This window comes from Vipera ursinii, assembly GCF_947247035.1.
Source record: "Vipera ursinii genome assembly, chromosome: 4".
NCBI lineage: Eukaryota > Metazoa > Chordata > Lepidosauria > Squamata > Viperidae > Vipera > Vipera ursinii.
Window position 1 is genome coordinate 89,484,072 of NC_139514.1, and position 14,438 is coordinate 89,498,509.

At 40.0% G+C, this 14,438-nt stretch overlaps 2 protein-coding genes across 5 annotated transcripts in view; both read left to right on the forward strand.

Moving 5' to 3' along the window:
• The window catches only part of LIMS1 (LIM zinc finger domain containing 1), a 306,378-nt gene that overhangs the window by 196,771 nt on the left and 95,169 nt on the right, over nt 1–14,438 (forward strand). The gene's annotated exons all lie outside the window — the stretch shown is intronic.
• The window catches only part of GCC2 (GRIP and coiled-coil domain containing 2), a 54,726-nt gene that overhangs the window by 31,939 nt on the left and 8,349 nt on the right, over nt 1–14,438 (forward strand). For 3 of the 4 annotated variants that reach the window (XR_014492569.1, XM_083362983.1, XM_083362982.1), the window contains exons 17-22: nt 2,236–2,351; nt 4,136–4,312; nt 4,536–4,753; nt 5,201–5,395; nt 7,004–7,143; nt 12,753–12,954. Coding sequence is in view for 3 of the 4 variants with exons in the window: in XM_083362983.1 (XP_083219109.1) it covers nt 2,236–2,351; nt 4,136–4,312; nt 4,536–4,753; nt 5,201–5,395; nt 7,004–7,143; nt 12,753–12,954 (1,048 nt within the window). In the remaining variant the exon portion in view is untranslated. The remainder of the gene's footprint in view (nt 1–2,235; nt 2,352–4,135; nt 4,313–4,535; nt 4,754–5,200; nt 5,396–7,003; nt 7,144–12,752; nt 12,955–14,438) is intronic. The other variant, XM_083362984.1, reaches the window with a different exon arrangement.

The following is a 14,438-nucleotide window of genomic DNA, read 5'->3' on the forward strand; positions in this document are numbered from 1 at the left end:
CAATGAGTTGGTCACTGACCTTGAGCCAGACATCCTAGAATGTGAAGTGAAGTGGGCCTTAGAAAAGCTGAGCAACAACAAAGCTAGTGGAGGTGACAGTATTCCAGCTGAGCTATTCAAAATCTTAAAAGACGATGCAGTAAAAGTGCTACACTCAATTTGCCAGCAAATTTGGAAAACTCAACAGTGGCCACAGGATTGGAAAAGATCAGTTTACATTCCAATTCCAAAGAAAGGCAGTGCCAAAGAATGTTCAAACTATCGCACCATTGCACTCATTTCTCATGCTAGTAAAGTTATGCTTAAAATTCTACAAACTAGACTCCAGCAGTATGTGGATCGAGAACTACCAGAAGTACAGGCAGGATTTCGAAGAGGCAGAGGAACTAGAGATCAAATTGCTAACATACGCTGGATCATGGAGAAAGCTAGAGAGTTCCAGAAAAACATCTACTTCTGCTTCATTGACTATGCTAAAGCCTTTGATTGTGTGGATCATAACAAACTCTGGCAAGTCCTTAAAGAGATGGGCATACCAGACCATCTTATTTGTCTCTTGAGAAACCTATATGCAGGCCAAGAAGCAACAGTGAGAACTGGACACGGAACCACTGATTGGTTCAAAATTGGGAAAGGAGTCCGTCAAGGCTGTATACTGTCACCTTGCCTATTTAACTTATATGCAGAGCACATCATGAGAAAGGCAGGGCTAGATGAATCAAAAGTTGGAATTAAGATTGCTGGAAGAAACATCAACAACCTAAGATATGCAGATGATACCACTCTAATGGCAGAAAGTGAAGAAGAACTAAAGAGCCTCTTGTTGCGAGTGAAGAAGGAGAGTGCAAAACTTGGGTTGAAACTAAACATTAAGAAAACCAAGATCATGGCATCTGGCCCTCTCAATTCCTGGCAAATAGATGGGGAAGAAATGGAGGTAGTGACAGATTTTATTTTCCTGGGCTCCAAGATCACTGCAGATGGGGACTGTAGCCAAGAAATTAAAAGACGCTTGCTCCTGGGGAGGAAAGCCATGGCAAATCTAGACAGCACACTAAAAAGCAGAGACATCACCCTGTCAACAAAAGTGCGTATAGTCAAGGCTATGGTCTTCCCAGATGCAATGTATGGCAGTGAAAGCTAGACCATAAGAAAGGCTGAGCGCCAAAGAATTGAAGCCTTTGAACTATGGTGCTGGAGAAGACTCCTGCGAGTCCCTTGGACTGCAAGGCGATCAAACCGGTCAGTCCTAGAGGAGATCAACCCTGACTGCTCTTTAGAAGGCCAGATCCTGAAGCTAAAACTCAAATACTTTGGCCACCTGATGAGAAGGAAGGACTCACTGGAGAAGAGCCTAATGCTGGGAAAGATTGAGGGCAATAGAAGAAGGGGACGACAGAGAATGAGGTGGCTGGATGGAGTCACTGAAGCAGTAGGCGTGAGCTTAAATGGACTCCAGAAGATGGTAGAGGACAGGAAGGCCTGGAGGAACATTGTCCATAGGGTCGCGATGGGTCAGACACGACTTCGCAACTAACAAAAAAACTTGGTAGTTTTGAAAGAAAAAGATTTTTTTCTGCTATTTCAATAAAATTAGGCATATATTCATTACATTCAAATAGTTTATCTTAATGAAAATCAAGAAAGAAAAATAATTAAATGTTTTTAGTGAATAAGTGGTTACTTAGCTCTTTATATAGAAAGTATAGGTAGTTCTTGACTTATGATGACAATTGGATCTGGAATTTCTATTGCTAAGTGATGCAGTCATAAAGCAGTGAGTCAAGGAAGATCCACAGAGCTCAGGGTCAGGGAAGATGGAAGGGGATGCATGAGAGGCCTAGTGAAGGTCAACAAGAATGTGAGTGAGTGCGTGGGAGGTACAATTCAGGTCAGGGAGGGTTTGTGGGGAGCCAGTGTGAGTCAGGGTATGTGTGGGGGTGGGGTATGAGTGCCAGGTCAGAGATGCTGGCAATCTTTCCTGCTGGCTTTCCCATTGACTTTTTGGTTGCATATGGTAATCAGGGTGCTGCAACCAGTGATAAGTGCAAACTGATTGCCAAGTGCCAACCTAATGATCAAGTGATCTTGGGATGCTGGTATGGGCAGATCTCCAAAGACCGATCGTAGCTACCATTTGTTAGCACCATTATAACTTTGAACTGTCACTGAACAAGAGGTCATAGGTCAAGGACTACAGTAGTTAGTTTCATTTTATCATGTGTCTCATTGCAGGAAGAACATTTTGCTATAACCTCTGAATTTGAAAACTACAAGGTCCGTGTTCATAATGTATTAAAACAGAAGAATAAATCCTCACAATCTGAAACTGATGTGACCAAACAAGAAAGGTAAGCTTTACATGTAATGGGTTGAATTTTGCTTTGAATCATATTTTTAGCCCCTGGCTCAAGAATCATCTTTGAAGATGGAAAAATGATCATCTGGAATCTGTTATTTTTTTTATAAAGTCTGGATCATTTTTATTCTGATTTTTTAAACAGAGAGTATTTAATCAGTTATCTATTTTTACCTTTAAAATTGGCTGAATGAGTTAATATGCTAAATCTGGTTAGCTCTTCCTCTTGTTCTTTTTTCAAGAAAGGAATATAAAAGAAAATTTACAGAGTTTTTTTTATCTCTCTTCCTTTCTATTCTGTAAAGATCTCACCACAACTAAAGTCATATCTAAAAAACAACATAAAGCAGTCCTAGTAGTTGACCTAAGTTTGTATTTTATGTAAAACATGTCATACTTTAAACTGTAAAAGCTACAGTTCAGTCTATATCTATAGGTTCATATAATATCAATATAACAATATACATTAAGTTACAAAGGATCCACTTGCCCAAGAGATGGGAATCAAGAAAAGTTCCCATTATCTAGATCATTTTTTTCAACCTTCACAACTTTTAAGATATGTGGATTTCAACTCCTAGAATTCCCCAGAGAGCATGCCACCAGAAACATTGACCTAAATGTTCTCCAGAATAATAATAGCAGAAAGTTTTGTTACATGTACATTTCATGTAGTATACATTCTTGTGAATACATTCTTGTGAATACTCTTCTCCAAAGGCTGCATACACAAGGAGGGACTTTCAGTTGATTGTACAGTTAGAAAACCCAATCCATTTATTATTTCTGTTACTATTATTTTACAATACTGTTATGCAATGTTACTAATCAAATCACATTGATTCCATGGTAATATTCAATAAAATACAGATGTTAGAGGCCTCAAAATTAAATGAATAAATAAATAATATTGAACATACCGTATATGCCACCCAACTCCCAGTGATCCTGGGCATAAATAAAATGCCTTGAAACATTTAACACTTTAAAGATCATCAAAACGACCCTCTTCCAACTTGAGAGAAGAGTTCATGAAGCTTCCTGTTCAAAATTGTTAAAATTGCTCATCTCTACCTTATGTTAATAACTTGTAACTTTTAAAGTTTTAAACTTTTAAAAAAATTGGATACCCTACTGGCTGTAGGGAGAGAATTACAATTGAATTCTAAATGCGCACAGTGATATGCCTTATTAACTCCATTTACTTTTGTCATTAATGCTCTTTCTTTAATAACTTGTACTTGAAGCAGATGGCATTTAAAATAGATTTCACATTAAAAAATTCTAAAGTACATCTCAGCAAAAGGGAGGCAAAAACATATCCAAGGTTCTTGATTCTAAACAAAATGTCTGGTTGAATCAAATGATCTTATTTGTATATGTGTATGTTTTATTAGTGGGGACGCGGTGGCTCAGTGGGTTAGGACGCTGAGCTTGTCGATCAGAAGGTCGGCAGTTTGGCGGGTCGAATTCCGAGTGCCGCGTAACAGAGTGAGCGCCTGTTACTCGTCCCAGCTTCTGCCAACCTAGCAGTTCAAAAGCACATAAAAATGCAAGTAGAAAAATAGGGACCACTCCGGTGGGAAGGTAACAGCATTCCGTGCGCCTCTGGCGTCTAGTCATGCCGGCCACATGACCACGGAAATGTCCTCGGACAAGCGCTGGCTCTTCGGCTTTGAAACAGAGATGAGCACTGGCCCCTAGAGTTGGAAACGACTAGCACGCATGTGCGGGGGAACCTTTACCTAATGTTTTGTGAACTTTCCTTTCTTTTAGAGAACATATGGAAAAGGTAATAGAACAATTGAAGATTAAATTGCAAGAGACACAACATAATTTACAAGTTAATGTGGTAGACCTTCAGACTTTGCAGTCCGAACATGATACATTGCTGGACAGGCACAATAAAATTCTTCAGGAGACCGTAGCAAAGGAAGCAGAACTCCGAGAAAGGTAAGTTTCTTTACCGTATATTTTTTTACTGCTGGCTTATATTTTCTTTATTAATAATCTTTAGATCTAAAAATCAATATTCCTATAACAGGAGTATTTCTTAATAAAGCAATCTCTTTATAGAAATGCCCAGCAGTGGTATGAAAGATATTCCCTCCTCTTAGCACCAGGTATTTATTACTTTTTCTAATATTGAAACTTGGGTGGCTGGGATTTTTTCCAGACTTTGCACAATACAATCTGAAAATGTGGTAATAAAGTCAGAACATGCACAGACTATGAACCAGCTGACAGCCCAGAATGAAGCTCTTCGGAATAGTTTCCGTGATCAAGTCAGACATCTGCAAGAGGAGCACAGAAAGACAGTGGAAACATTACAACAGCAGCTGTCTAAAACTGAAACCCAACTTTTTCAACTCAAAAGTGAGCCAAGTACCAAAAGTAAGCTACTAATCCATTATTCATTGAGGGGGGGGGAATTAAGACAAGGCTACCTAATCCACCATACTCATGTGCCTAAATTTAAATTAAGATTATTCTCTTGGTAAGTCACACACATTTAAATAAATGATTTTAAGGTGAAATTTAATTTTTGTCACTAAATCAAGTGACTTATTTATTATGGTCTGGGAAGATTCAGCTGAAGACAGTTTACACCAGGTAGCAAAGTTAGAGGTATCTCAAAGAGTAATTTACTTTGAATAATTGATAATTTAATGCAATGGCTTCATTTGCAACAAAAATGATTAGTTTTTATTTTCTGTCTTAAATATTGGGGAGCAGCTCTGTTGAGTAACTTGGTGTTTTTGATGGTTTTATTATATATTTTTATAATGTTCTTGTAACTCAAATAATAGTCTCAATTATTTTCTATTCATTTTTTTCCAGATTCTGCTCCTTCTAATCTACCAACCAAAAGTCTGCGAGAAAGAAGGAGCACTGACCTTCCTCTTCTTGATGTGCACGCTGTAACTAGAGAAGAAGGTGAAGGGATGGAAACCACTGACACAGAGTCTGTATCTTCTGCCAGTACCTATGTGCCATCCTTAGAACAGCTTCTCAATACTCCAGAAATGAAATTTGGTAAGATGGCCATACAGTGGGTCGTGGGAGTTTAGAGTTTATTTCTAGCATATTACCAGAATCATTCATTAGAAATATTTTATACCTCAGCAACAAATTGGATCTAATTTACTATGCATTTAAAATATAACCAGTAGACAAATTATTAAGAGATATGGACAGGAGTAATTGCTATTTTGTCTCTGAATCATTGGGTTATATATTACTATGAGAATAACCTTGTTTACAGTTCTCCACAGATGTTCAAATGCTCCTGTTGCTGGGCTTCTTCTGAAATTTGGAGAAAGGCCTTTGACCTGGCTATTTTTGTTAAAGTAACCCTTCATTGTGTGAGGTTCTTAGTAGAGTAGAGTAGAGTAGAGTAGAGTAGAGTAGAGTACAGTACAGTACAGTACAGTACAGTACAATACAATACAATACAATACAATACAATACAATACAATACAATACAATACAATACAATACAATACAATACAATACAATACAATACAATACAATACAATACAATACAATACAATAGTTGGAAGGGACCTTCCTGCTCGAGCAGGAGAAGCTATACCATTTCAGACAAGTGACTGTCCAGTCTCTTCTTAAAAACCTCCTGTGATGGAGCACCCACGATTTCTGAAGGCAAGCTGTTCCACTGGTTAATTGTCCTCACTGTCAGGAAGTTTCTCCTTAATTCCAGGTTGCTTCTCTTTTTGGTCAGTTTCCAACCATTGTTTCTTTTCCTGCCCTCTGGTGCTTTGGAGAATAGCTTGATGCCCTCTTCTTTGTGGCAGCCCCTCAAATACTGGAATACTGCTATCATATCCCTGTTTTTTTCTTTTCTTTAGACTAGCCAAACCCAAGTCCTGCAGCCATTCTTCATGTTTTAGTCTCTAGGCCTTTGATCATTTTAATTGCTCTTTGAATGTTTTCCAAAGTCTCAACATCTTTTTTTGTAGTATGGTGACCAAAATTGGTTGAATATTCCAGGTGTGGTCTCACTAGGGTTTTATAAAGCGATACTAATACTTCGTGTGATCTTGATTCTGGCTTGTATTATTGAAGGTCTTTTGCATCTTCAACTAAAGCAGTTTTTCCCAACCTTAAGCATTTTAAGATATGTGGACTTCAACTCTCAGGTATTCTGGGAGTTGAAGTCCACACATCTTAAAATGGCTATAGTTGGGAAATATTGCATTATAGCTAGAGATACAGGGAAGCAAGGAAATGAAAAAACCCTTCATTTAAGTTCCAACTTGCGATGAAGTACCTTTGTCTTACAAATCTCTGTTATTCTTAAATTGGTGGTGCCAATTGATAGTATTCTAAACAGATGTAGAATTTTCATATATTATTTTTTTAATGTTGACTAACAATTGTGACCAATATAAATTGGGTAATACATGGATAACGGATGGCTAGCATTCTGAAAGTTCATAAATTTAAAGGGTATTGTTTTTGATATTGTTTGCAAGAGTGAGAATGGAAATTTGGACTTGAAAACTTTCAAAAATAAGTGTACAATGCATATAATTTGGGGTTATATCCATATATTAGAATCCATATAATTAAAAAATGTACTGAGCTAACCAGAAATTGTCTTTTTGTAAACTATTTTAGAACCTCCACAATGGGAAACAGAGTTCACAAAACAAGAGTTGGTCCAGAAGTTAAATACAACATCAAAGAGTGCTGATCATTTAAGTGGATTACTTCGTGAGTCAGAAGCAACCAATGTTATCCTAATGGAACAAATTAAGGTTAGTAGGCATACACTTACCATGCTCCAACTTAGATTTAAGGTATATGTGAATTTGATGACATTCTGCTCTTCTCCCCTCCCCTCCCCTCCCCTCATCGTGGCGGAGCATGAGGTGAGGAGTACCTTGAGAACTGTGGACTCAAGGAAGGCTGCTGGGCCTGATGGCATTTCTGGCTGGGTGCTTAAAGACTGTGCAGACCCAATTGGCTGGTATCTTTACCAAGATTTTTAATCGGTCTCTATCCCAGTCCACTATTCCATCCAGTCTGAAGGCCTCCATCATTGTTCCACTGCCAAAGAATTCCTTTATTAACAGTCTCAGTTATTATAGACCAGTGGCACTCACCTCTATTATCATAAGTGTTTTGAAAAACTGATCTTCAGGCACATTGTGTTCTGCCTCCCATACACACTTGACAGTCACTAGTTTGCATACAGAGCAAAAAGATCTACAGAGGACGCCATAGCCATCACTCTCTATACTGCTCTGACTCATCTGGGGCAGCAGGGGACCTATGTAAGGATGCTCTTTGTAGATTTTAGCTCTGCATTTAACACAATTCTTCCATACACACTAATGACCAAACTTGTCAACCTCGGACTTTCACATTCAATCTGCCTTTGGATTATGAACTGACTGCTCTCAGAGGTTAGATTAGGCAACACTGGCTCTCCACAGGGCTGTGTGTTGAGCTCTCAGCGTTACACCCTTTACACTTATGACTGCACCTTCACTCATCGCAGCAATATTATTATTAAATTCACAGATGATACAAAAGTGGTGGGGGTTATCTCCAAGGGTGATGAGTCTGCCTGCCGGGATGAAGTGGAGCAGTTGCTCTTGTGGCGCAGAGACAATAATATGGTTCTCAACACCACTAAAACCAAGGAGCTTATAGTAGATCATAGGAGGAATAGATAATTCAGCCCCTGAATATCAGTGGAGACCACATGGAGTGGGTGGTCAGCTTTAGGTTTCTGGGTGTTACCATAAAAGAGGACCTGACCTGGAGTGCTCATGTTGTAGCATTGGTTAAGAAGGCCCAGCAGAGATTACATTTCTTGAGACTTCCCAGGAAACATCAACTGAATGAAAAACTGCTGGTGACCTTCTACTGCTGCTCCATAGAGAGCATTCTAATCTATTGCATATGTGTGTGGTTTGCCAACTGCACAGTAGCAGATAGGAAAGCGCTCCGGAGGGTCATTACCATCACCCAGAGGATTATTGGCTGCCACTCCCCCCGTATGAACTGTACAGTTCCCGCTGTCTTAGGAAAGCTCAAAACATTCTTAAAGACTCATCTCATCCCAGACATTCTGTTTTTGAATGGCAGATGGTACAGGATAATAAAACCAAAGACAATTAGGCAAAATAGTTTTTATCCCAGAACTGTAACCATATTTAATACTATTGTATAGTGCAACATTGAAGTGCAATATTAGGGGCAGTGCAATGATGAATAGAATATGAAGGATGTCTATATATAATGTATATTTTTACTTGTGGTTCTTACTTGTGTGTAGTGTGCACTGTGGACATAATTTCATTGTGAGGTACACAATGACAATGAAGATATTCTATTCTATTTGCACAACAACAATTCACACACTATTGTCATGGCATCCTTCATTCAACTCCTATCTTTGCACTTTGGGATCTCTTGTTAGAATTTTTCATTGGTTGGGCAAAAGTGGGACACAGGTAAGTTGGTGGATGAATAAGCAAATAAAATACAGAAGGGATGGAAGAGGGAAGAGAAATTGTTCATATCAGACTTTTAAGTTGAACTCCTCAAATAATGTTTGGGATCCCCCTCAAGGTATTAAAAAGGGATGGGGCATTATATTTTCTTTTTTTTTATTGAAAAGTTTTAACATACAATTTTTCCCTTAAAAATCCCCCCTCCCTTCTCCCTCCCCCCTTCCTCTCCCCCCTCCCCCCCTCCCCCCCGACTTCCCAGAGCTAAATACAAGGTATATATAAAAAACAATCATAAACAACCATATACTAACAACCATAAACTCTAAAATCTATCACTCTCTAGCTTATATAGGATAAAACAAACCTTAGTAATATTAAATATATATAAAAAAAACTAGGATAGAAAAAGAAAAAAAGAAAGAAGACTTATTCAAATACTACATGAAACTTCTTAACCCTATACTTATTCTGGATAAACTCAATCCATTTTCTCCCTTCCATAATATAGCGTTCTTGCAAGTAATCTTTCAAATAGGCCGAAATCTTCGCCATTTCAACCAGGTCGGAAACCTTTAAAGTCCACTCTTCTATGGTCGGCAGTTCCTCTTTCTTCCAGTACTGACCTATCAAAAGTCTTGCTGCCGTAATTAAATTCAACATCAACTTAGTGTCCACAACTGTAGCATCTGTAATTATTCCCAACAAAAAAAAAAAAAGTTGCGGACAAAACTTTAACCTCCGTTTAAAAATCTTCTATATGTTCCACCAGACTTTTATCCAAAAAGCCTTAACCTTTTTACAAGTCCACCATATATGAAAATATATTGCGTCTTCATCACCGCACCTCCAACATTTAGGCTAATAATTCAGATACATACTTAGCTTTTTAAGATCTAAATGCCATCCATAAAACATTTTGTAAAAATTCTCTCTTAGATTTCAAGCTTGTGTAAATTTTACATTCCTCACCCAAATCTTTTCCCACCTCCCACTGCTTGGCTGTAAGTACGTTGTGAAAGTTCCATAGACTTCTGCTGATCTTGTTCTTTTATCTTTTTTGATCGTTTTAAAGCAGCACGCGTCACCCTCTGTTCTCTGGGATCATCCAAAGAAGTTGTAACTTGATCTCCTCCAGCACCATTCTCCTCTATCTGTCCATCTTCAGCCTCTTGATGTTCTCCTTCTCCAGATCCCTTTGCAGCTTCCAGAAGTGTTAATGGGGTTGCTTTTAAAACATTGTTGTAAAAATCACGCGCTTGCATCACAGTAACCAGACGGTACCTTTTACCTTCATGCATCACCATCAACCCAGCTGGGATCTCCCATCTGAACCTTATATCTCGTTGCTTGAGCTCTTGCACAAGAAATGTAAAATCCTTCCTTCTCCTTAAAATCTTTGGAGGAATTTCTTTTAGAACCAGAACTTCTTGATCAGCAATCACAACTTTAGTATCATAGGCAGCTTGTATAACTTCATCTCTAATTTCCCTTTTTGCAAAATAAACCACCACATCTCTAGGCAACTTTCTCTGTCTAGCAATCCATGAGTTCACACGAAACACTTTATCCATGCCTCCTTTTATTTCAGATGCTGGCTGATTCAATCCCACTTCGAGAGCCTCAGAAACCAGCTGCTTTAGATCTTCCTTAATATTCTCCTTTAAACCTCTGATTCTAATGGCAAACTGCATCTGGAAATATTGAGCAAGACTCAATTCTCTATCCATTTTGTCTCTTAAATCTTCATTCTCCAATACTTTTGCTTCTAATATGGCATTCTTTTGAGTCAAATCTTCCACTTTTTCCTCCAAATCTTCCACACATTCAGCCACTTTATACACTGAAGACAAAATGTCTGCCTTCATCACACTGAACTTCTGTTCCATCCTCTCCTCCATTCTCTCCTCCAACTTCTCCAATTTCTCCTCCATCTGTGCAAATTTATCACCCATTGATTCCAAAATTACCTGAGTATGTTTTTCAAGAGCATCTTGTAAATCCTTTGATGTCAATACATCAGGAGGATGCAATGCCTGCAATGATGATTGTTGCACCGGAGAAGTTCCAGCACTCCAAAGAGTTTTAGGGGGAGGTTTAGCCGCCATCTTTTACTTTCAATTGTGACGCACTTTCACTTTAAGTTTAAAAAGTCCATCAAGCTCGAGAGTAAAATAAAATAATCCTCTTCACCTTTTCCTCTTGTACCGCTCTGCCTGCTCTTTTTATTCCATAGTCCTTCCTTCAGGCAGGGGTGGTCGCAGATGCCTGGCTCTGCTCCAAGAAATCAGGAGCAGAGGCGCTGGCCAGCTGGGAGCGACCCAGGCTACGGGGGAGTTCGATCCTTCAGCCGCCCAAGCTGCAAGCTCAGGCGGCCCCGGAGAACTCGACCCCTACCTGGGGCCTCACCCCCTCCTCTTCTCCCGAGGAGGGGGCTTCAAATTCGCCTGAACAGCTGATCGGCGCTGTTTCGGGCGAAAATCACTCAGCTGAGCCGCGGGCAGCCCGGGAAGGCTGTCTCCGGCGCCACGCAGCCACCGGAAGCAATATTTTCTTATGTTGGCAATATATGATGTTTGAATTTTTTTAAGACACATGATTTAGTCCTAGTTTAATATCCATTATGGTTTCAAATAAATACATATGTTAAAACAATTATGGTTCAGGTTTTCAATATGATGTGGAATTATATTTGTAAAATGTAGACTTTGTCATCTGATAAAATAGCTTTGGTTGGGATATGATAAAAAATATAATTCTGAATTGGAAAGAGAGACACTTTCCCGATTTTAAGGACTAGATCTGGGATATGAGTTAGGTATCTATTTTTGAAAAAATTCTAAACAGATGTCACATATGTTGCAATATGATCTAGATTTAGTGATAAACCTAACTGTTGAATTCATTTTATTTAGATATTTATATTTGTCATATAAATCTTTGTGTTAGAGATTTTAATTTTAGTTCATTTAGTTTAGGCATGTCAAATTCGCGATGTCACATGATGTTGCGCAATGTATCATGACTTTTCCTCCATTGCTGGCAATGGGGTGGGCGCGGTTTTAGTATGATGCATTCAGCCTGCGGGCTGGCAGTTTGACATTCCTGATTTAGTTAGTATAATTATTTATTTCCCATGTGCTGTATAATCACTATTTAATGTATAGTCTGTTTACAGAACTATTCATAAAAAGCTCTATTGTTCCTGAGAATGTGAGGTAAAATATAGCCCCTTCTCTGTGTGTTGTTCGGCTCTTGGTAGCCGCACAAACACCTCAGGAAATAGAAGGCCTGCCAAAGAGGAGAAAAGGCTTGAGGACACATTTAGGGGATAGAAGCATTTGACAAAGTCCATTACCTGAGACATGGTCCTGAAATAGATTGAAATGTGTCAGATGTTGGCCAGATGTTTGTAGGTCATAGCCTGGATTAAAGTCATGGAGGCCTGAAGAAGTGGTTGCCATGCTATCTCCCCAACAACTCAGAGAAGCTGGTGTATTTTCCCATCAAATGGGACAAATCAGAAGGAACACAGTGCAACATTCCAAGCCTCTGGCAGATTTCTTGGAGATCATTGGTGTGCTCAGTTAATCTTTGCCTGACTGTGAGTAGGAATTTATTATGGAAAAATCAGGAAATGTGAGTTTTATTCCTTTCAGTCTGAGACACATAGCTAATGATTAATAATTGTGAGAAATGTATTCAGCAATACCTGAAGGACCACAAATTGACCCTGACCTCACTATTACACTACATTAAGTCTGTCTTGACTCTTTTAACAGGGAATAGCTGCTTATATTGTTTTCAGAGTTATGTTTCTAATATAACTTGGTCTGATAAATTCTGTGCTTTCTTGTCTTCATTCAGAGAAATATTTATTTGGGGTTTGTTTTTTTCATTCTCAGCTTCTTAAAAATGAAGTAAGGCGATTAGAAAGAAACCAGGAACGAGAGAAATCTGTTGCTAATCTGGAATATTTGAAGAATGTCCTGCTGCAGTTTATATTTCTAAAATCAGGCAGTGAAAGACAGAGACTTCTTCCAGTGATAGACACCATGTTGCAGCTAAGCCCAGAAGAAAAAGGAAAACTTGTTGCAATAGCTCAAGGTATGTGAATCTGTTTTGCTACTAGCATTGGTAAAGGAAGGGACACATGGTACCCGTGTTTTCCCCAAAATAAGCCCAGGTCTTATATTTATTTTAGGCCCAAAAGACCCATTAGAGCTTATTTTTGGAGAGTGTCTTATTTTTTTCTATGGCCTACATGCAGGACGAGCCTCCCGCGATGGCCAACTTGACCCTTGACAAGCTGGATTGCTTGCAGGAGGACAACTGCAAAGGGTGCGGATCCCTGCAGCTCCTGGAGGCTCTGAGCACTGCTTTTTGTGCCACTCGGTTTCCCACCCCATCCCAGCCAGGCTGATCTGGTGGGCGGGATTGCCTTCCATCTTCCCTGCCGCTGCATTGGCAGCTGACGCTGCCCTCCTGAGAGGCAGTGCGGCGATTGGATGGTGGCCATGCTGCAAATGGGGATAGACCATCCCCCCAAAGCACTGCCGAAAACAGTGAGGCAAACGTGCACATAGACGCGGCGCCAAAAACAGCATCAAGGTGCTGGTGATGACCTATAAAGCCCTAAATGGCTTGGGTCCAGGATATCTGAGGGAACACCTGCTGCCAGCATCAAGTTCCCTTCGTCCTGTGCGCTCCCACAGGGAGGGCCTTCTCAGGGTGCCGCCGGCAAAGGATTGCCGGTGGGCAACACCCAGGGGGAGGGCCTTCTCTGTGGGCGCGCCTGCCCTCTGGAACCAGTTACCCGTAGAGCTTAGGACTGCCCCTGATTTTCGTTCGTTCCGCCGGGACCTGAAGACCTGGCTCTTTGAGCTTTCCGGCCAGGACTGAGGAATTTTTTTAATTTTTTAACTTATTGTAATTGGGTTTTTAATCAGAGTCATAGGGGTTTTAGATTTTAATTAAGGAAAATTTAATCTATTTTAATTGTTATTAATTTTTGTATTGTAATGTTTTAATTGCCTTGTGAACCGCCCTGGGTCCTACGGGAGAAGGGCAGTATATAAGTTTAATAAATAATAATAATAATAATCATGAAAAGCAGTGCTCAGAGCCTCCAGGAGTTGCAGAGATCCGCGCATGCCCTTTGCAGTTGTCCTTGTGCAACACATAGCTTCTCCCTGTAAACAATCCGGCTCACCCAGGGTCAGGTTGGCCGTCGTGGGAGGCTCATCTCATAAAGGCAGCAGAGCTGGAGGACAGGGATGGGCCACGCCTCCTGCGACGGCCAACCTGACCCCAGGCAAGCCAAATTGCTTCAGCTGTGAGGAACCTGGCCTAAGGTTTCCATCACCCAGGTTTCCTGAAGCTGATGGGAACTGTTTAGCCAAGCCACAACATTGAACAGCAGGTAAGGCAGGGGGAGATGCGATCCGACTTGCCAAAAAACCAATGGTGGGACGGAGTGGGTGGGGTCTTAAGTAGGGCTTACTTTGGGGGATAGGGCTTATATTAGCCCAAACCCCCCAAAATAAGCTAGGTCTTATTTTATGGCTAGGTCGTATTTTCAGGGAAACACG